This window comes from Balaenoptera ricei, chromosome 8, assembly GCF_028023285.1.
Source record: "Balaenoptera ricei isolate mBalRic1 chromosome 8, mBalRic1.hap2, whole genome shotgun sequence".
In the NCBI taxonomy this organism is placed as follows: Eukaryota; Metazoa; Chordata; class Mammalia; order Artiodactyla; family Balaenopteridae; genus Balaenoptera; species Balaenoptera ricei.
Window position 1 is genome coordinate 69,451,127 of NC_082646.1, and position 22,333 is coordinate 69,473,459.

The window sequence follows — 22,333 nt, forward strand, 5'->3', positions numbered from 1 at the left end:
CTCCTTCACTGTATGGCTGGCTTCTCTCCAAAGACAGGCTGCAGCAGAGGCAGGCCCAAGAGGGGCCATGCCCACCCATCCCAGGCAGCAGGGCCACCTGGCTGGGAGAGGTGGGCCAGCTGCACCTCCTGTCCAGGCAACCCTGGCGATGCTTGCATGCCCACCATAGAGGATGCCATCCATAGTGTTTGGACCTGGGAGGCAATGGAAGGAAGAAGCCAAGCAAAGTTTTCCCAAGGTATCTGGTAACTGATAACTGTCAGCTGCTATATATTGCGCATCTATTATACGCCAGGTGCTACACATATCGTGGATTTAATTCTCATGGGACACTGAGGTACAGGATGTTAAGGGATCTGCCCAATGCCACCTGCTAGTGAATGGCAGAAGAGGACCCTGAGCCCCGGACTGACTCCAAAGCGCTCTTGGGGTGGGGTGGGAGGTTGCCTTTCACACTGCTCCTCCTCTCACCCACCACCTCTGACAACTGACACTGCTGGGATTTAGGATTCCCAGTTTCCTTCTCTGCCCCACATGGCACTGGGGAAGCCCAGAGAGGTTACCAGCAAAGCTCAGGGCTCTTTGTCCCCGCATGGCACCCTGTCTCTTGGGAAGATGGCACAAGCTCAAAGCCCAGCAGACAAGCTGGGACTTGAGATGCCTGGAGCTTCCTCAGCAAAACCACAGCGCTGGAATACCAGGGGCCTTGCAAGCCTCCGCTGAGAACAGGATGAGGCCAACTGCACACCTGAAGATGATTGCAGGGTGATGGCCGGCAGCCTGCAGGCAGGTGGTGACCCCCGCTGCCCATGGGCAGGTCCAGCCGGAGTCTCTGGGTGGACAGACTCAGATCCAGAGCTTTTGGCAGGAAGGCAGAACGAGGCGGGAGTTGGGATCACCCCGCACTGCCTTCAGATAACTCGGAATCTGCTGCCGGCCCTGCCCAGCCCTTCAGCGGACCTGAGGACCCTGGCCAGCGCTCGCAGCACGGCTTCCCCAGCCCCCGCTGTCGCCAGCGTCGCGCTTCCCCGGAGCGCGGGCCCTTCGGGCGCACCCACCTCCTCCACCGCGCTGCGCAGTTTGTGCTGCGTGTCTTCCATCAGTTCCTCAACCTCGCGGAACATCTCGTTGAGGGTGGCCTCCTCCTGCGGGTAGCTGAGAGCCGGGCCGGGCTCGAACGAAGCCGGGGTCACTGTCGGAGCTGGCGCGGGGGCCGTGGGGACCGCCGCCGCCAGCAGCAGGCACAGCAGGGTGCCCCCCAGCCATCTCATCTCGGCTCAGCGCCCTCCGCCGCCGCGCCGCCGCCTGCGCGTGCCAGAACGCTGTCAGAGGCGCGCCGACCACCCTCTGGCCCGCGCCGCCCACCCCGCCGCCTCCGGCACTACGAGCGGGGCCCGCCCCCGGCGCCCAGCTTCTCCGCACCCACCCCCAGATGGGAGGAGGCCGAGTCCCCTCCGGACGCAGCTACCCCGCACAGGGAAGACCCCCACCCGCTCCAGCCCCGCGCCCGAATCCCCTGCGTAACCCCTGGCGCATCCTCCGGCACAGGCTGCGCTCTGCCCCCGCCCCCAGTGATAGCCCCCTCCCGCGAGCAACAGAACCCGGGCGCCCCCAAGCTTACAACCCTCTCCCCTCACCGCCCTCCCCACCGGCCCCCCACCCCGGCTTGGTCCCGGGTTTGAGCCCTGTTCCCTCCTCGACCAAGTCAGAGCACAGCTCTGGTGCCGCGACCCTACTCCCACCCCAGCCCTACCCGAGCCCCCATCTTGGGTGGTCAGAGAACAGCTTATCACCGCCCCCCTCCCGATCCCCGGGGTCGGAACCGAGTCCAGCGCCCAGTTCCTCCCCCACCCAGGAGCTACCGAGATGAGCCACCTCCCTTCCCCGCCGCCGCCCTTCACCCACCCCGACTGGACCGAGCTGTGCTCCGGGGTGGACCTGCCAGGCCTCGCCAGGGGCTGCCTCAGGGCTGCGGAGCGGGAGCGGCGCGCTGCGCGGGCCGCGGGTGCGGGGAGCTCGGCGGGGATGCTGCAGCGTTGCTACCCGGGCGAGCCCGCAGCGCTCGCCCCGCCCGCCCCGCCCCGCCCCGCCCCGCGGGAGGGGCCGCGGCCCAGCCCGCCGCCAATGGCCGGCCCGGGCGCCGGCGACCTCCCGCCCCAGGCTGGCCTCCTCTGCCGCCGGCGCCCGGCTCTACCGGAAGCTGTCGCCGTCTCCGCATCCCGTTGCCCCGCGGCATCCCAGTCCATTGTCATCTCTGGCCCAGATTCTTGCCACAGTTTACGGGAGGCGAGGGGAAGGTGTTCTTTCTGGGTCCCACCTTGCCCTTTCCTAAGCCATCCTCTACCCAGCAGGCAAGATAAAATCCAAGCCCCTTAGCCTGGCATTCAAGGCCCATCACAAGCTGGCCTTAATCTGTCTGCCGTGGTTGTTTCAGTACTCCAGCCAAGAAAGCCCACTCCTAGCTCCCGCAATAGGTCCCGAGAACGTCAGCAAGCTCCTTAAGGGCGGCATAGCGGAGTGGTTAAGACCAGACACTGCAGCCGGACTGGCTGGTGTCAGTCCCAGCTCTGCTACTTAGAAGTTTACCAATCTGGCCAAGTTAGCAGATTCGTCTGCTCTCCATTTAGCCCAAATGTAAAATGGAGGTTATAGTAGGACAGCTAAAAAAAGTTGCTTGCCATCTGGTTCTACAAGAACGAAGGCACTAGCCACTGCAGTCGCAGACCTTCAACACCCCCTGAAAGGAGTTCAGGGCAGAGATCAGGAATGAGGCACTGTGTGCTCTGGGGAAATTGGCAGAACAGGCCTTCAGAGAGATCTTTTCAGGAGAAAGTTGTATGAACCCAAACTCTTGTATCATCCCATACTTAGAAAAGCACTAAAACTGTTCATCAACACATCCGTTCCTCATGACTAGCAGCAGCTATCTATTGAGATGTGTGCTTGGTTGCATGTACCCCCTTTGCCAAAATCACAGATATACTGACCTCCCCCCTTACCTCTTTGGAACAGTTCCACAGAGCTTTCTGAGAGGCTGTCTCACGGGCTTCAGTCCTCACTAAGTCCCCAAAGAAAACTGAAACTCACAGCTCTCGTGTTGTCTGTTTTTAATTCAGTTGACAAGTAGTAAGGTACCTCGTAGGTAACAAGTATAATGCACGCAGGTAGGTGTGGGGCAGGCGATAAGTGGGGTATAAATGTCAGCTCTCATAGAGCAGAATTTTATCTATTCACAGCAGTCTCCCTAGTACCTAGAACAGGGAGCACTCACGTAATTTTTGAATAAACCTGTGTTTTATTTGTCAAAACTCCTCCTATTTTTTCCTGTTACTCTTTCTGTCTGGACAGCCCTCCCTCCTCCCCTTGGCCAGGCTAACTCCACCCCGTCTTTCAAGACTCAGTGTCTCCCGTTACCTGTCCCTGCTCCATCCCATTTCTCCTCTAGGACCCCCCAGCACCATGTGCTTCCCCATGGCAGCCCTGACTTGCCACGGTCTCTCTAGTCACCGGCCCATTTCCCCCAGAGACCTCGAACTCCTAGGAGGCGGGGACTGACTTGCTCACCGTTGTGTCACCAGGGCCTCAGTTATAAGACACACTTGGTCCCTGAGACATGGATGGGCTGGTCATTATATCAATTGCTAATGATATATCAATATAGCAGTAACATTATGAGAACTCACAATGTGCCGGGAACAAGTATTAACTCATTTAATTCTCAAACAACCACTGAGGTTGGTACTACTACTTTTATTCCCATCTCACAAGTAAGGAAACTTCCCTAAGACCACATAGCTCGTAAGTGGTTGAACTGGGATTTGAACCCAGGAATCTGGCTCCAGAGCCTTCACCCTTCACTGCCAAACGCCTCTGCTATAAACCTGGCCAGGAAGTATGAGATGACTTGGGAGCATCTGATGAGCAATTTCTGCAGGTGACCACTTGGAAAACATGTGTTTGGGGGAGGGAGTTCAGGACATGCCATCCCAAAATATGCCACTTTGGCATATTGATTATTTTGAACTGAAGGCACTTGAGAAACAGCAGATGTAGGAAGGGCTCTCTGACCTGCCCTTTTCTACCTACAAAAAGGCCATAAAATTTTTCATGAGAGAGGTGCCCTCCCTGTACCAGGAAGAGAACATCCTTATCACCAGAGAGGAAGTCAATGCCAAAACGGATCTGTACAAACACACACTTACTAAAATAACCCTTATCTTAGTTTTTTCACCATACCACTCCCCGTCACTTCCCCACAATTCACTGTCCCTAGCCCAACCCCCTTTGCCTTGTCATTTCTTCACAAATCTATCATTTCTTTGTCTAAAAGGTATATAAGCTTTCTGCTCTGGGTCACCTCCTCGAGTCTTCATTTACCTGTGAAGTCTCCCATGTACACATAAAATTTTAATAAAATGTGGATGCTTTTCTTCTGTTACTGTCTTATGTCAGTTTAATTCTTAGGCCCAGCCGGGGACTCTAAGAGGGTTGGGGAGACATTCTTCCTCCCCTACAGGGACCATGGCCTCTTTGTCATGTCCATCCAGCTGAGTCCACAGCAGAGTGTCAGTCGGGAAGAAAGGATGTTGGGGGCCTTCTTGGCATCGGGCACTGTGCACACCCCAAATCTATAGTGAGTTGCCTGGAGACTCAGAGAAGTTATCCCCTCTGCCCAGACAGCAAGTGAACGGTTGGTCTGGAACTAGACTCCACGTGCGGCTGACTCTAAAACCAGTGCTCGCAGCTTTCCTTCTCATGACTGCCTTTCTTTGCAGACGTCTTCAAATCACTGTTTATCACCAAGATGTGGCTTCTAGCCATGTTCTCTTAAATTTCTGGGCCTCCGGGTTAAGCCCTCCTAAAAATCCAGGGAAAGCCCCCTGACCCCCCAGCATCCCCTGTTCTGCAGCCCTGGCTGCAGGAAGCTATTCATTAGCTTCCTGAGGGTGGCCGATCCTGTGCAAAGAGCCTGGAACTGAATCTCCAGATTCCCCACCAGGCGCACACACTAGGAAGAAACTAGAGCAGAATGGAGACCCCAGCCAGAGGGCACACTTTGGGGCCAAGAAAAGAGTTGCAGTGGTGCAGATTTACAGAACAAATCATGGTCTTCCATTCCTCCCCGTTGCTGGCTTAAGAGACTGGGAATTTCCCTGAATAAGACTTGTCTTCTATCTTATATCTTTTGCCCTGCAGTCTGGAGTTCTTGACTTTCAGAATGAACTTTAAAAAAATAGAAAAATTTGAGCTGCTCCCAAGTGACAGGTGAAAGGCTGTGTGTTTTCTCCTAGGGGGTCTAAATTTTGTACTCTGAAAGGTAGGAATGTATCCATAGTGCCATTATTAAGTGAAACTAGCAAAAAAGAAAGAGATAAAAGGGAAAAGAGACAGGAAAGGTAAGAAAATCTACAGTCCTCAAATATAAGGGCTCCCCCTGCCCAGCTTCATACAATCCCATCACCACCTTGAGGCAGGAAAAGCACTGAGGCAGCTGCAGAGATGGGCCCCAGCCAGACCGCACATGTTCTGGGCTCCTAGCAGCTTAGGGGCAGGAGTGGACGAGCCCTGTGCGTTTGGGGCCTGACTTGAGAAAGGGTAGCCTCCTGGATGGCCATTGTGAGCGGACGGGCCTAGGGGCACACAGAGCAGGCAGAGTTGTCGAAGGCTGTCCAGATCAATCACCTTTAGGGTAAGGAACTATCTAAAATGCCACAATTTCCATTATATCACTGGTCTAAGCTCTATGTCCATCAGGGACATTGTTTTTTTCTTTCAGGGTGTTTGGAAACACTTCTTGGAATTATTTAAAAATTCTAAGTCCTCACATTTTCTCTACTGGAGTCTGATTTCAGGGTTGAGGAAGTGGCAACAGAGAGGTTGTCACCTGCTGGAAATTACCTACAAAGTCAGCACCCACACAGCGATTTCAGGTCTAGCTGTCCACCCCACAGACGCTCATGGCCATGTGCTTGAAAACACTTTTTAGTGTCTTCAGCAGAAGAATGGACGAACAGGTTTCTACAAACAATAGAATACAACAGTTAAAGGAATGGACCAATATTTCTAGGCAACAACGTGGATAAATTTCAAAAGACAAATGTGGCAATTTGCAAAATGAGGTGCACAGAATGCTATTTGTGCTTATTTTAAAAACACAAAACAACTATCTATTGTTTATGGATGTTATAAATATAGTAAAAAAAAAAAAAATTACAGAAATAGGCAGGCTGCCTCTGAGGTAAAAGGTGGGGGAAGAGATGGAGAAGGTCTTCAGTCACATTTGTAACATTTTATTTCTTTAAGAAAGAGAATGTAGCAGCGTGGAGGAGTTCTGAAGCAAAAGTGTCCAAAGATTCACCTCAGTTTAATCGCTGCAGTTGATTAACTACACGTGGGCATATGGGTGTGTCTGTTGTATTATTTTCTGTCTATTTGAAATAGTTTGTGAATAAATTGAAACAAAAGAAAAAAGCAAAAGGCAAGCCCCTCCCAATCCCTATCCTGCACCCCCCAAAAACCAAACCAAAACAAAACACCTCAAAGAGCCAAACAGACTTTTCTTAGATCTGTTCTTGGCGGAAATGCTCTCTTCCCCAAGGCCCAACAGTGGCCCCCATTGCTGTGAGGTGAGGGGGAGGAGTGGAGGGTCCACACCAGACCCAAATGGAGGGGCATTTCTCTTCATAAAATGCCCTTCTGTGTACTCCAATGGTTGGGAGCTTTCCTCCTGGGGTGGGTGGAAGGGTGGGGGAACTGGAGTCAGGTAAGGACCCTGGGTGGTGGGTGGGGCTTATCTATCAACCCCTCCCCCAACTCACCGCCACCACCAGGATAGGGAACAGTTTGCAAACAAGGAAACCTCAGACACCCACAACTTAGAGGCACTCAATCTGGGTAGGTGACTATTGTGTACCGATTTTTTAAAGTTTAACCATTCAGAATAATTAATTAGACCAAGGAAGGATTGATTACACATTTCTCTTTTTTTCCATCTCAGATAGACTGAACACAATTTGGAAACAAATGTGAAGAGTTGGCTCAGACATCATGTATCTGCATGGCTATTTAATATCTATTTAGTATTTAGTAGCTGTTTTCCCTGCTGGAATGCAGGCCCCGTGAGATTGCCCAGGATGCCAGGCCCTGCAACCGTCTCCTGTCCTGTCCTGCTGATGGTCTGCAGGGAGTTCACACTCAATAAGGAAATCCTGAATGAATGCGGGCCTGATAGGGGCTGGGCTCCCTGCCCACAGGAATCTACAGTGAACAAAGAAACAGCAGTAAGCAGGTAATGCCAGGACAGTATGACAGGAAAAGACAAGCTGATTCTTTTCAGAACGTCCATAGTGGGATAGGGCTGTTCATCGCTGGTCCAATCATCTCTGTGGGAGTGGGAGATCCTGTGGTGTCCTCATGGATGACCCACCTCTCCCACCCTTTTGATTGGACCAGGATGGACACCTGTCTGAAGCTTGACCCATCAGATTCTTTCCTGGATTTTGAGGTTGCAGACACCATTGTTCAGCCGCTTGAGGACAAAAGCCAACATAGAGAAAGTCAGAGAGAGAGAGAGAATGAGGGAGAGACACATTTAGAGAAATGAGATCCTATGAGCTTGAGAGAGAGGGTGATGGGAAGAGAGGGGCTGCCTCACCCCATGATGTCATTCTGGTTCTGGGTTTTTGTCTTTCATGAGTTTGAAAGCCAGCAGCTGCCCCATCTGCCCTTAGACTCTGTGAGATGTTTTGGGATTCTTCTCATATACTTCCCTTTTTGTTCCAGCTAGGTTTCACAACTTTCTGTGGCTGGCTACCAAGCTGCCTTAAATGTCTGGGGTGGGGCTGCCTATATTTTAACAAGGCAATCCTCATCAAGGAAGGTTTGCATTAGAGGAGACGCATGAATTAGAAATAGAGGGCCACCAGGCCCGACAGGACAGGGAAATGTCAGCCAGGGGCCTCCTCCCCTTTGTTAGCCGCTCTGACCCACAGTGCCAGCCACCAATTACATTGAGGCTTCTCAGCTCCTGCCTGGAAGTTGTCATTGTTCTGAAGAAATTGGTGCCAAGATTTTTCTGAATGGAAACTCCATCTGACCTTGGAAAGAGTGTTCACATGGATTCAGATTTTCCATGAGTAACAGCCACTGAATATCCAAAACATACATTTAATTTGCCAGGTTTCTGTGGGTGGGTGAACAAAAGACACCCAGAGGACCATATTCCTGGCCATCACCCTTGGAACGCAGCACCGGAGGGATGAGCCCCGAGCCTGGCTGTCTTGCTTTGCTGTTTAGCAGGTGGATTCATGTGCTCTGTATATTCTTACATGTGTATCTGAAGTGGGTGATGACTAAGGAACAAGAGAATTTTGGTGGAGCCAGCACCAAAAGAGGAAGACAGAGGAATTGATCTTATTAGGCAACCATAGAGGAAGACTATCTAGAAATGTGTTTCTACCCAATTCTCTCCATTGCTTCAGGTCAAAATGGTGTGTTTATTTCTTCCCTGGAGCAATTTTCAATGCTGGCTCTATAATAGAATCAGCTGGGAAGCTTACTAAACAATACAGATGCCTGAGTACCCTTTAGAGATGCTGATTCAGACATATGAGGGAGGGCTCCTCAGGGTACATTCTAGAAACGTCCTTGCTGAGGATTCACTTTTCATCAAGCCTCACCCAAAAGCTCTCCTCTCATGCCATCAGCTTCTCCCCTGACCTGGGCAATGGCCAGTAGCACTTGCTTCCCTCTGGATGTGGTTGGAAGCTGCTGGAGAGTGGAAAGAAGCCTGGACTTGGAGCTGGATAGTCCTGAGTTTGGGTTCTGGCTCTGATCCTAACTGCCATGACCTGAATATCCCCGGATTCTCTAGTTTATGGGCACATTAGTGCCCAAACCACAGGGCTATTAGCCCACACCTGCTGTCACTAAGATAATCTGGGACGCCCCCAAGAGATGTGTTTGTGCATCTGTGATTCAGTTCTGGTTTCCAGTTGCCTCCACTACCACCGTCTCCAAAATAGTTGTACCATCTTGAAGATAATGAGTTAAAACTTAATAGGTGAAGAGCTCAATAGCATAGCTGGGTGTTTCCAGTGGGCTGGCTGCTGTTGGGTTTTGCTACATTAATATCCTTGCTGGTCAGCAGTAAAAAGGAGTGAACTACTTATACGCACAACACAAACGCATCTCGAATGCATTATACCAAGTGAAAGAAGCCAGACTCAAAAGGCTATACACTGATTCCATTTATATGATATTCTAGAAGAAAGCAGAACCATAGGAACTACAAACAGATCGTTGGTTGCCAGAGGCTGGGATGCGGGGAGGGGTTGACTGTAAAGGGGCACAGGGACCTTTGGGGGATTCTATACCTTGATAATGGTGGTAGACACACAATGCCGTTATACATTTGTCAAAACTGGTAGAACTGTCCACTAAAAGCTCTGAATTTAATGTATGCAAATTACACCTAAATTAAAAGAAAATGGGGCAAAAAAACAGATAAAGTAACTTGCCCAAGGTCCGAGCCAGGGATTCAAGCTGGTGTGTGGAACTCCTGGATCTGGACTTTGAAGTGCTCTGCAGCGTGTGCTCAGGCAACTTGCAGGGGAGGGGGCACCTCTCAGGAAACACGCTGTCCTTGGTCAGGAATATCAGACAAAGAAGCCTGCAGTCGGGGCATCATGATGTGGGGAAAGGAACTGTGTTCCAGTCATGGTTTTGCTACCTTCTAGATTTATAATCTTGGATGATCTAATTTCTCTCTCTAAACTCTAGTTTTCTCAGCTTTAAACTACTTTCTCTTTTGAAGGCATTGCTGTGTCATCGTAAAGGGCAGGGGCCCAGGAACAGCCCCAGTTCTGCGTTACTCTCCACAGGTGACTGGGACAAGTCTCTCCACGTCTCTGAGCCCCACTTTCCTCATCTCTAAAAGGAGGACAGGAAATGCATCTACCTCATGGGACTGATGTTAGCCTGACAGGCACTCAGCAAAGCGCCTGGCACTTAGCAAGCATCAGTGAATGTGAGCTATTATGATATGATCACCAGCCAACAAAGCTCTTGCAAAGCGAGCAGGGAACAGAGCTTCCTTTGTGTGCGCTCAGCTGGGGCTCTAGGGAAGGCTGGGTGAGGGGAGTGTCCATGGAAATTTTGCTCAGACCACGAAGGGTTATGGAGGGTCTCGTGCAGACAGCTCTTCTCTGTTTACGCAGGCAAACCTTTCGTCTGCCTCGGTGCACAGTGCCGCCAGCATGGCTGGGTCAGAAGTTCACATAATAAACACGATCTGTACCCAGAACACGCTCCCATCCACGTTTAGGTCCTGCAGCTGAGGCTCTTACATTTTAAACTCTTTTTTTTTTTTTCTCCCTCACGGTCTGCACATCCCTTCCTGCAATATGACTTCCATCCAGCTCCCTGATGATATGTGAGCAAGAGTCAAATGAAGGGACTTGTCCAAAGTCCCACTGTTAGCAAGGGAAATTGGAGCAATTTGGCTAGCTACTGCTAAAATTGTGTCTTCTCATTTTTATCCCTCTGTCGCTGTCACTCTCTCTGTGTTCCTTCTTGATCTAAAGCAGACACTTGGAATGGGTCTATTTGCTTAATATCTCTGCAAGACAATAGCCCCTTGCCAGTTTGATTGTGCTATTTTGGAAATTCACCGCGCTGGCCCTGAGGCTGACCAAGCCTGCCAGCCAGCACATGCTAGCACCCATCATCTTTTTGGCTGGTGTTCTTAAACTTTATCAAGCATCAGAATTGCCTGGGGTCACGGGGAGTGGGTCTTAAACACAGACTCCTGGATGGCACCCTGAACTCTGCATCTCTAACAATTTCCTGGGTGATCCTATTACTATCTGCCCAGGGACCAAACCTTTAGAATGTCTATTCATCACTGCTGAGGGAGATACTAAGCCTCACTTAGTATCAGAGAGATCAGAAGACGGTGGTAGCATTGCTGGTAGCACCCCAGCCCAAGTAAAAGAGAGAGCATGACTGGAGATAAAATCAAAAGGAAAATTGAAGTGTTTCCCAAGTTTTTTGTTCTACTTTCTGCCAGCAGCTATCACTAAACATTCCTGATGGGGTTCAAATTAAGAACCAGGAGAGGAGGAACTGGTGAAAGATCTGCTCAATAAAATGGACCATTGAAACCCAGAAATGCAGAGGGACAAAGAAAGATGTTTATAGAACATAACTGATAGTCAAAGAGCCGAGCTGAAAAGAACAGTGCTGAGTGTCACAGACAAGGTAAGGTGAGGTCAGAAACAGGGAGAAAATAAAAAGGGAGCAGATTAGAAACAGGTTTGGATATGGTACCTGCCACAGGTTAGGGCAAGCAATGCAGGCTCAAGTCTGTAAAGGGTACATGGGGGCTAGAGAGCAGCCTGCTTTTATGAGCTGATGGCTATGTAAATCCTAGAATAGACAGCTGATGGTTTAAGGGACCAGACAGGACTGAACAATTCTCTTAAAACTTAAGTGTTAGATGAACAGAGACATTATGTTTTAAGAATCACATTTGGTAAAACTACAATGAGATACTGTTTTTACCTTTCAAAAGAATGAGGCAGCTCTATCTATTCTCATTCATTCATTCATCCATTTATTCAACAAATATTTTGTTGGGTGCTTCCATGTGCTAGGCTCTGTTCTAGGAGCTGGGAATTGAGATGAATGAAGCAGCAAAGCATCTGTTTTTACAGAGTTTACATTCCAGAGAATAGAGAGAGACCTTCAAACCTACAGATACACACACCACACACACACACCACACAGAGAGAGAGAGAGAGAGGGAGATAATAGTTTATATTTTAGGAGGTGATAAATGCTATGAAGAAAATAAAGCTGAGGACAGAGAAGAATGAGGAGAGTTGCTATTTTAGATGTGCTTTTGAGAGACCTCTGATAAGGTGACATTTGAGCAGACACAAAGAAAGTGAAGGATGCTGACTACAGATTCAATGCAATCCCTATCAAACTACCAATGGCATTTTTCACAGAACTAGAGCAAAAAATTTCACAATTTGTATGGAAACACAAAAGACGCCAAATAGCCAAAGCAATCTTGAGAAAGAAAAACGGAGCTGGAGGAATCAGGCTCCCTGACTTCAGACTATACTACAAAGCTACAGTAGTCAAGACAGTATGGTACTAGCACAAAAACAGAAATATAGATCAATGGAACAGGATAGAAAGCCCAGAGATAAACCCATGCACATACGGTCACCTTATCTTTGATAAAGGAGGCAAGAATATACAATGTATATTGAATGTGTATTGAAGAATATACACCTCTTCAATAAGTGGTGCTGGGAAAACCGGACAGCTACGTGTAAAACAATGAAATTAGAATACTCCCTAACACTATACACAAAAATAAACTCAAAATGGATTAAAGAACTAAATATAAGGCCAGACACTATAAAACTCTTAGAGGAAAACATAGGCAGAACACTCTATGACATAAATCACAGCAAGATCCTTTTTGACCCACTTCCTAGAGAAATGGAAATAAAAACAAAAATAAACAAATGGGACCTAATGAAACTTCAAAGCTTTTGCACAGCAAAGGAAACCATAAACAAGACAAAAAGACAACCCTCAGAATGGGAGAAAATATTTGCAAACAAAGCAACTGACAAAGGATTAATCTCCAAAATATAAAAGCAGCTCATGCAGCTCAATATCAAAAAAACAAACAACCCAATCCAAAAATGGGAGGAAGACCTAAATAGACATTTCTCCAAAGAAGATATACAGATTGCCAACAAACACATGAAAGGATGCTCAACATCACTAATCATTAGAGAAATGCAAATCAAAACCACAGTGAGGTATCACCTCACACTGGTCAGAATGGCCATCATCAAAAAAATCTACAAACAATAAATGCTGGAGAGAGTGTGGAAAAAAGGGAACCCTCTTGCACTGTTGGTGGGAATGTAAATTGATACAGCCACTATGGAGAACAGTATGGAGGTTCCTTAAAAAACTAAAAATAGAACTACCATATGACCCAGCAATCCCCCTACCGGGCATATACCCTGAGAAAACCATAATTCAAAAACAGTCATGTACCGCAATGTTCATTGCAGCTCTATTTACAATAACCAGGACATGGAAGGAACCTAAGTGTCCATCAACAGATGAATGGATAAAGAAGATGTGGCACATATATACAATGGAATATTACTCAGCCATAAAAAGAAATGAAATGGAGTTATTTGTAGTGAGGTGGATGGACCTAGAGTCTGTCATACAGAGTGAAGTAAGTCAGAAAGAGAAAAACAAATACTGTATGCTAACACATATATATGGAATCTTAAAAAAAAAAAAAAAAGGTTCTGAAGAACCTAGGGGCAGGACAGGAATAAAGACGCAGACATAGAGAATGGACTTGAGGACACGGGGAGGGGGAACGGTAAACTGAGACAAAGTGAAAGAGTAGCATGGACATATATACACTACCAAATGTAAAATAGATAGCTAGTGGGAAGCAGCCACATATCACAGGGAGATCAGCTCGGTGCTTTGTGACCAACTAGAGGGGTGGGATAGGGAAGGTGGGAGGGAGACGCAAGAGGGAGGGGATATTGGGATATATGTATATGTATAGCTGATTCACTTTGTTATACAGCAGCAACTAACACAACAACGTAAAGCAATTATACCTCAATAAAGATGTTAAGAAAAAAAAGGAATGAGGTACTGATGCATACTGCAACATGGGTAAACCTTCAGAATATTATGCTAGGTGAAAGAAGCTAAACACCAAAGCTCACATATTGTATGATCCTACTTATACGAATATCCACAATAGATAAATCCATCAGGACAGAATGTAGACCATGGTCACCTGGGGCTGGAAGGGAGGTGAATGGGCAGAAACTGCTTGATGGGTAAGGGGTCTAACTTTGGAGTGATGGAAATTCTTTGGAAATAGATAGAGGTTGTGGTTGCACAACATTGTGAATGTACTAAATGCCACAGAGTTATTCAGTTTAAAACGGTTGACCTATGTTTTGTGAATTTCACCTCAATAAATTATCAGGGGAAAAGATGTACAGAATAGCATGATCTCCAAGATAAACTGCTAAGTCAAAAAAGTGTAAAACAGTGTGTGTATGTTCCTGTGTATCTAGCAGCATGGAATACCCTCATTCACCTTTCTGTACCTGATGAAATTTACAAATTGTATGTGTATTCTCTACGCAAAAAATTAAAAGTAAATAAATGAATTGTTTTTAAACACAGTGCTGACTTCAGAGTCAGACTGGGTTTGAAATCCCAGCTTTGACAGGCATCAGCTGTCAGCCTGTGTTACTCTCAGCCCCAGGTTTCATATCTGTAATGTGGGTACAATAACCGTACCTACTGCCCTGGGGTTGTCAGGTACATTAATGAGATAGTGCAGGTAAAGGGGCCAGTGCTTGGGATACTGTGACACTGAATGAACAGTGGGAGTGGTTCCTACTCATAACACTCCTGACAGCAAATGTGTGGGTTTTTCCCACACCAACCACCAGTTCTGCAACACCCTGGACGCTGACTGGGTGTCTTACGGCTCAGTTCAATCCTGACGCTATTCGCCCACGGTTAGTGCAGACCCTCAGGTTAAAGGCTCAGTTCCATAAGACTGTCCCCACTTCTTTTTGTCTTTCTTTTTTTTCGGGATCTTAGTTCCCCCACAGGGGACTGAACCTGGGCCCATGGCAGTGAAAGTGCAGAGTCCTAACCACTGGACCGCCAGGGAATTCCCTGTCCCCACTTCTGATGCCAGTCACAAGTCCCAGGTCATCACCTGTACTTCTGACCAACTAGCTCTAAATTGGGGGTTCCCATGCCCCCCCTCCTTCAGGCTTGATAGTCTGCCAGAAGAGCTCACAGATCTCAGAAAAGAGCTTTCCTTGCTGTTACTGGTTTATTTTACAGGATACAACACAGGAACAGCCAAATGGAAGAGATATGGCAACGTATGTCGGAGGGGGTATGAAGCATCTTTGCCTTCTCTGGGCATGCCACCCTCCCAACACCTTGAAGCTCTCCAAACCAACCCAGAAGCTCTCCGAACTTTGTCTTTTGAGGGTTTTAATGGATGTTGCATTACGGAGGCGTGATTGATTGACTCAACGGTCGGTCGTTGGTGATGAACTCAATCCAAGCTCCTCCCCTCCCCAAAGGTCAGGGGGTGGGGCTGAAAGTTCCAACCCTCCAATCAAGCCCTGGTCTTTCTGGTGACCAGCTCTTATCCTGAGGCTCTCTAGGGTCCCCTAGCCACCAGTCATCTCAGTAGCATACAAAACACACTCATCACTCCAGAGATTCTGAGAGTTTTTGGAGCTGTGTGTCAGGAACTGTCGGCAAAGACCAAATCTATTTCTGCCATGGTATCGCAGGATATAAAGCAGATCCTTACAGAAGAAAGCAAGAGCAAGAAAAACATTCTTTAAACCCTGCTCCCCAAATCTAAGCATGCTTTCTCACTTTTGCTAGGTGCACTGGTGGAAGAGCCCTGGAGATTTCTCACACTGTGAAGAGGAGGTCACGCATCAGAGACACTGCTGTGATGCACTCCGAGGCTGGATGCGGTAGCCACAGCTGGCATCCTGAGCCGCCAGGGCACACTGGAGTAATACCAAACCGTGGCCAGGTGGACATGGAGTTACTTTAAAAAGGGACTGAGAAAGCCAGCTGACACTGCTCTAAAGTCAACTTGAGTTTATGGGGCGTGCCCTTCTTTGTTGCCCAGCCTGGCTGTACTCCTGAAGCCTGAGGTGGGGCACAGGACCAGCCTCGCGGTGCAGCGAGAAATTCCTGCAGCTGCGGCTGCTGAACACAGGCCCATCCTCTGCTTCCCACCCACCAGTAGCCAGGGAACCAGCGTGAGATTCTTCCCCAGCCACCTGGACTTACTGCTGTGCTGCTAAATCAGTTTCCTGGGAGTCACCCGAAACACAGGTGTGCTTACTCAGCAGCTCACGGGAGGAGTGGAGAGGGTCAGAAAGGATGCACCAGATGCAGCCTTGGGTGACCCAGGTGGCTCCTGAGAGAGCAGGTCTGTAGCTCCTGCTTGGCCTCTGGTGTGTCAGGCTCTTACTTCAAGCAAGAATGGTCATTCCCTCTTCAATTCCTGTTGCGAAGCTTGGCTTTTGGCTCTTGGTTTGAAACTTTTCTATCATCCTCACTGGACCACGAGCATCCTGGGGGCAGGCGCCTCATCTTATCATCATTTAGTCCATTGTGCAAGAGGGTAAGGCTTCCCCACGGCCATCAGTGTCATTCCTGAGGGGCAAGAATTGGTTCTTGGGGGAGAAAAATATTCTTATGTTTATACATAAAGCACAAATGTACATACAGTATATAAACAGATATACAGTGTATCTGTGGCACTAAAATTTATGGGGGAAGACAGTTAGAAAACATTGCTAAAAAGGTTTGTAGGGGAGAGATTAAAAAAAAAAAAAAAAGCCTGAAAAACCCTGGAGTAGATAAAGAAGTCAGAATCTCCATCTCTCAAGATGGAGATCTTAATTCCTTTTCCTTGTCCTGTTGCGAGGGTTAAATGAGATAACGGGAGATGCAGCACACAGCAGACACACAACAAATGTAAGATCTGTTCACTCCAGTGGCCGCCTGAGAGTGCCACTCTTCCAGAACCTGTTCTTTCCCAGTCTCTTTGGCTGCTCTATCAGCTACCTACCTGTGCCCCTGCCCATAGGGTGCTGTAGGCACAGGTAGAGATGCTTGTCATTTGGGTTTAGCAGGCCCCCGTAATTCACAGGTGAGGCAGGTCCACACCGAGCTAGGAAGTGCAGCCCTGGGCCCCCCTCCACCACTGACAACAGTCCCTTTCCAGGGCCACCTCTCCCCTTGCTGGCTGGCAGTCCCTCCTCTGCCTCCAGCCTCACAGAAGGCAGGAGAAAAATCTCTGACGAGAGCACTCTCAAAAGGGCTCCTGTGATCAAAACGACAGATAACAACAAGTGATGGAGAGGATGGGGAGAGATTGTAACCCTCACACACTGTTGATGGGAATGTAACATGGTGCAGGTGCTTTGGAAAAGTGTCTCAGTTCCTCAGATGGTTCAACATAGTGTTAGCATATTGTCCTGCAATTCCACTCCTGGGTATAAAAATACCCAAGAGAAATGAAGACATGTGTCCCCACAAAAACTTGTGCATGAATGTTCATGATAGTATTACTCATAACAGGCCAAATGTAGAAACAACCCAAATGCCCATCAACTGATGAATGGATAAACAAAGTGTAGTATATCCATACAATGGAATGTTATTTGGCAATAAAAAGAAATGAAGTCTTGATAACATGTTACAACAGAGGTAAACATGACACTAAGTGGTTATTTATGTGCTTGTCTTGTCCCATCTATCTGAAGAGCTCCAGTGACTTGCCTTCCTCATCCCTGTTTCTCCACTTACCCAGCACTTGCTCTGGGGCATGTCAGAGTTTAGAAAATTTTTACTAGATTAAATTGCTAATTATCACTTCCCCTGTTCCCACCTATACTGTGAGTCAGCACTTATTCAAGATCACAGAGCTAACTCCCTTTAAATGTTCTCATTCTAAATCTAAGTCCTGATATATTATACTATTAAGTATGCTCTCCGACTTGTCTATTTCATATGCCTCAGGACCTAATGCACATCGATCCTTAGCAGGTGGGTAGAAGATATTAGCTGAATGGATAATGTAAACAATAAAAATGCTGCAGGAGTCCTGCACTGTTCAAAGCCTGCCTTTTCCCAGAGGGTTACTGTTCAGAGTGACAGGAGAGAAAGATAAACAAATCCTTGTGTTCCGTGAGCTTTCCTCCTCTCGAGACATCTGTGCAGGGTTTCTGTCTATGTGGATTTGGGAAATGATATTAACATTTGCAGAATCTGACTTACTTGTCTCAGGAACCAAGTGGGTCTACTTATATGTCTATGTCGTATTTATTTTTTCATTCAATAAATAGTTAGAGACTTACCAGCTATGATGCCTGGCTCTGAATATATAAAAATGAAGAAGTCAGGGTCCCATTCTCAAGGAACAGAGACTTGTTTCAATTTTTCTTTTCATCAGCTTGAGAACCAATACCTAACAGCTTCTTCCTTTATTTTTTTAATGTTTCCTACCAAGTCTGGAATAAACTCAGCTCTAACTATTTTGTAGAATTGTCGCAGGAGTCCTGAGGGCTTGTCTTTTACTTTATTTGTTTATTTTTTTATCTGACACGTGCTCATTCTGTGCTCAAGCGTAAGTCAGGTGGCCTCTCTGGGCCTCAGTCTGTTCTCAGATCCATGGGGTATCCTCTTACCTTTCCCGACTCTCAGGGACAGTGTGAGGGCCGTGCAGAACCACGGATGCTGAAAGGGCTTGCAGTGAACAGAGCTGGATGGGCGTGTCGTGCATAACTGTCATTCTGCCCTGGGCCATCATCACAGTTTGAAGAGAATCTGGACAGAAGTCAGAGAAAAGAGAGACCGTTTTTATTTCTCAGTGGAAACACCTGCCTTTTGGGACAGAGATTTTAAATGAAAACATTTAAAAGCATGCATGATCTTAAACAAGTCATTTCTCCTTCCTGAGTCTCAGCTCCCTCATCTATGAAATAAGGCTGTGGGACTAGATTGACAGGTTTCAAACTATGCTCCAGAGAAATTCTCACTGGGAAGAGACTCTTCTAACTCCACATCTGCAACTGCAGAAATATTTTTTCAAAAATTTCCCCTCATTTTACATATTTGGCTTCAATGTAGGTTTTCTGTTCTTTTCTTTCTATTTTTTTTTTTTCAACAAAAAAATCCTGGAGCTAAAACAAAAAGGAAAATAAACCCTACTGCTAAATAATCTGTAACGAATATCCTCTGGCTCTGGCCATCCTGCTCACACACACATGGACCCATGTGCTACTGCTTAGCCTGTGTGCATTCCTCTTGTATGTGTTAGGTGTGAAGGAGGGCCTCTGGGTACTGAATTCCTTTGTAGAGGAGAACTGGCGTTGATCTGCAGCCTGCAATGCACTCAGAGATGGCCATTTTTCATAGCAGCATTCCTGAGTCTGAATAACCTTTGGCAGCTGAAGGCGGAGAAAGAAATTCAACAACAAGTCCGGGGAAAACCTCTTCTTCCCAATGCTGGAATATGTTTTAGTTGCAGGTGATGGGTTGCTGGGGAGTGGAGGGTTATGGGAACAGCGCCACCTTGTGGTCCTGTGGTCACTTTCCCGAGCAAGGCCAGGCTGGTCTCTGTTAAAGGATGGCTCCTGGAGGGATGGGCTCCTGGAGGGATGTACTCCTGGAACCTGGGATTCTGAATTTGCTGGGAAGGGGCTTTCTGAGACCACAGCCTGGGTCGCACCCAGGTCCCTTCCAGGCAGCAGGCCCAGGTGCCTGACTCTGGAGCCCTTCTCTGGAAGCCACCACGCTGCTGAGGCCTGTGAAGGCTACGGGGTAGATGCGTGATTGCTGGGGGAAATGTGCTGTTGCTGGTGGGACAGCATCTGAATCTGGAAGACAAGGGCAAAGCCTGAGAGGCGATGGGACAATTTTCACAACTGACACGGCTGAGGCCAAGTTGGGAAGATGGTCCACCAGGAAGTACAGAGAGGGAGGGTAGGAGGTGGTATCTCCCTGTCCAGAAAGAAATTCAGGATTCATGCAAGGAAGAGAGGACTATATCCATCACCTTGACCCCAGCCCGGGACCCTGAATGAGCCCTCTTGCCCTGCCCCTCTCTCCCTGCTGGGAAGATAAAATGAAATGTAAGAGTTTAGCCCAGTGCCTGGCACATGGAAATTCCTCAAAGGTTCCCTTGTCTGTCCCTACCCTTGCCCACCCTTGGACTAGACCTCAGGGTGACAGCAATGAACCCAGCACAGACAGTATGGGAACTCACAGCCTGGTGCAGCGCTGACTGGTACAAATATAACAGGAGCCACAGGTGCCAACCGCTTATTTATTTTAAATTTTCTTGTAGCCACATTAGAACAAGGAAGAAGAAACAGGTGAAATTACTTTTTAATTATATATTTTATTTAACCCAATATCTTGTCATGTCAACATGTAATTAAAATAAAAATCAGTAATGAGATATTTCACACCCCCTTTTTTTTTTTTCCTGCACTAAGTCTTAAAATTCTGTGTGCATTTTACACTTGCAGCATGCCTCTCTCTGCCTCTCAGTATTAAGAGGCTGCTGGGACCTTCAGGACCCACCCCTAAGGAGCTACTTCTCTGTCACTCGGTCACCAATGTGTCCTTTGGCGCAGGGCATGTCACCCCCTAATGTGGGGTTTGATGTCCTTTTCTATGAAATATGGGGCTGGACTGCTGACCTCTGACGTTCTCCCCTGAGGGAAGTGATGCCATCATAAAACGAGGCCTAGGCCTAACCCTAACCCTAGCCCTGCCCTGCCACCCTCAGATAAGAGGCTCGGCTGTGTTTTCCAGTGAGAGGGATGGCAGTCGTTCGTGCCCGCTCGCTGGTGGCCCTGTCTCCCCGTCCCAGCTTTCTGAGGATTGCCAGAGCCGTTCTGACTCCAGCACTAAAGATGCTTCTGACTCTGTAGCTCCCAGAGAAGGACTCCCCAGCGCTCCTCTGGGGGCTTCTTACCTCTTTCCCGGGCTCAGGAATCTCTTGGGAAGAAACCTGCAGTGGACTCCTCAGACTTCTGGAGCTAGACAGAGCCCCAGGCTCCCCCCAGCACCCTGACAGAAGAACCCCTTTTGTGGAGGTCGTGGAGAAACTGTGTGAGGCTGAATTCTGAACAAGAGACCCCTCCCCTCTAAGCCTCTGAGCCTCCGCCAGGTGCTTGAACCTCCATGAGGGCCCGTTCCCCCAGCTCCCCGACTGAGGGAAGCCGTGACTCAGTGGGCTTAAGAAGCCCCACTCAGCATCTACGCATAACCGGGGCGAGGCTGCTCAGCTCACCCACAGCCCCCCCTGGGCAGGGGACGTTTCCCAGAGCACAGCTGTCTCCACTCCTCCCTCCCCGTACTTTGGGACTCAGACTGATTAAGCCAGAGGTGATGGAGACCATCGGTCAACTCCTTTCTGATTAACTGCAGCCCAGAGAGGAGGAGAGTGGCCAGGTCACAGGGCTGGTCAGCGGCAGAGCCTCCTGTCTCCCAGCCTGGGGCTCCCCCCTCACCTCCCCGCAGCCCACCACCCCCCATCTCCAAACCATACAGCCCATCGGCTGCCTTTTCTGGCTGCTTCAGATCTGTCAAGGGTAGCCTTGGATAAAACCACTCAAACTCGGAGGCCCCTGGGTGAGCTGGACCCTGCCGCCCCTCAGCCTCACCCCAGCTACTTCGGCTCCAGCCCACTTCCCTACACACAGTCTACGTTTTCTGGCCACCGCAAGCCACTTCACTTCCCCAGAGGGCCTCCCTCCTTCTCACCTCCAGGCCTGGCCCCCAGGCGGCTCCCTCTGCCACAAATTCATTCCCTTTCCCCTTTCTGTGTGCAGCCAACCCTTCTCATCCTCAGGGACAGGCCCAGACATCACACCCCGCGGTCACCCGGTTACAGCCACCTCCAAGATTGTGTCTGGTTTCTCCCCGTATACCCAGGGCCTGGTACAGTTTAATGAGGAAGGTGTGAACGAGGTCCTGGATTCTGTAATGTTCCCATCCCCCCTTCCTCAGTACTGATGGTCTCGCCCTCCCTTCCATCCCAAGGCGTTCTCTCCCCGCAGGAAGGGAGTTGACCTTGTTGCTGTGCCTCGGCCCGTGACCAGGTGGGGCCTGGGGGGGTCTCTGATAGCCCCCCGTTTGTCAGCAGGGCCCTGTCCTCGTTTCCTCCTGGCGAGCTGGCACTCTGCAGGTTGACCAGGAGGTGGCGCCAAAGGGCTGCCAGTAATAGCCTGACGAGAGCCTGGATCCCCGTCTCCAGGCACCTGGGGTCCCATCCACAGGGCCAGAGCCCACATTGGGTTCTGTTGCCGTGACCAGGGTCCTGCTCTCCGACGACCATGGGGCCACAGCCTCCTTGACCGTGAGGGTCAGGAAGTCTCCGTTCATCACTGCTGCCCTGTGCTCAGTGAGGCTGGGCTCTGAGTCACCCTTTGTACCACAGCTCTACCCAGGGCCTGGCACCGACTGTGCGGAATGGAGGGACAGAGGCCATGCAAGGACTGACAAGGTCCCGTGCACATTCTATGCTGGGTTTCTCATCATCACAATGACTTCAGTGTCCTAGGCTTGGAGGCTGGAGCTGACAGGGAACTTCGCCATCATTAAGAGCCGGTGGGCCTGGAATGGGTTACGCGTTTACTGTGACATTGACCCTCAGGGGCATAACCTTGGGGGTGGC

At 48.9% G+C, this 22,333-nt stretch overlaps 1 protein-coding gene across 1 annotated transcript in view; it reads right to left on the reverse strand.

Annotated features, from left to right (window-relative positions):
• Window positions 1-2,061, reverse strand: part of DKK3 (dickkopf WNT signaling pathway inhibitor 3) — a 49,592-nt gene extending 47,531 nt beyond the window's left edge. The window contains exons 1-2 of the mRNA XM_059931144.1: window positions 1,906-2,061; window positions 1,059-1,305 (exon numbers count right to left, since the gene is read on the reverse strand). Of these exons, the coding sequence (XP_059787127.1) occupies window positions 1,059-1,271 (213 nt within the window). The 5' untranslated portion in view covers window positions 1,272-1,305; window positions 1,906-2,061. The remainder of the gene's footprint in view (window positions 1-1,058; window positions 1,306-1,905) is intronic.
• Window positions 2,062-22,333: the final 20,272 nt, after the last annotated feature.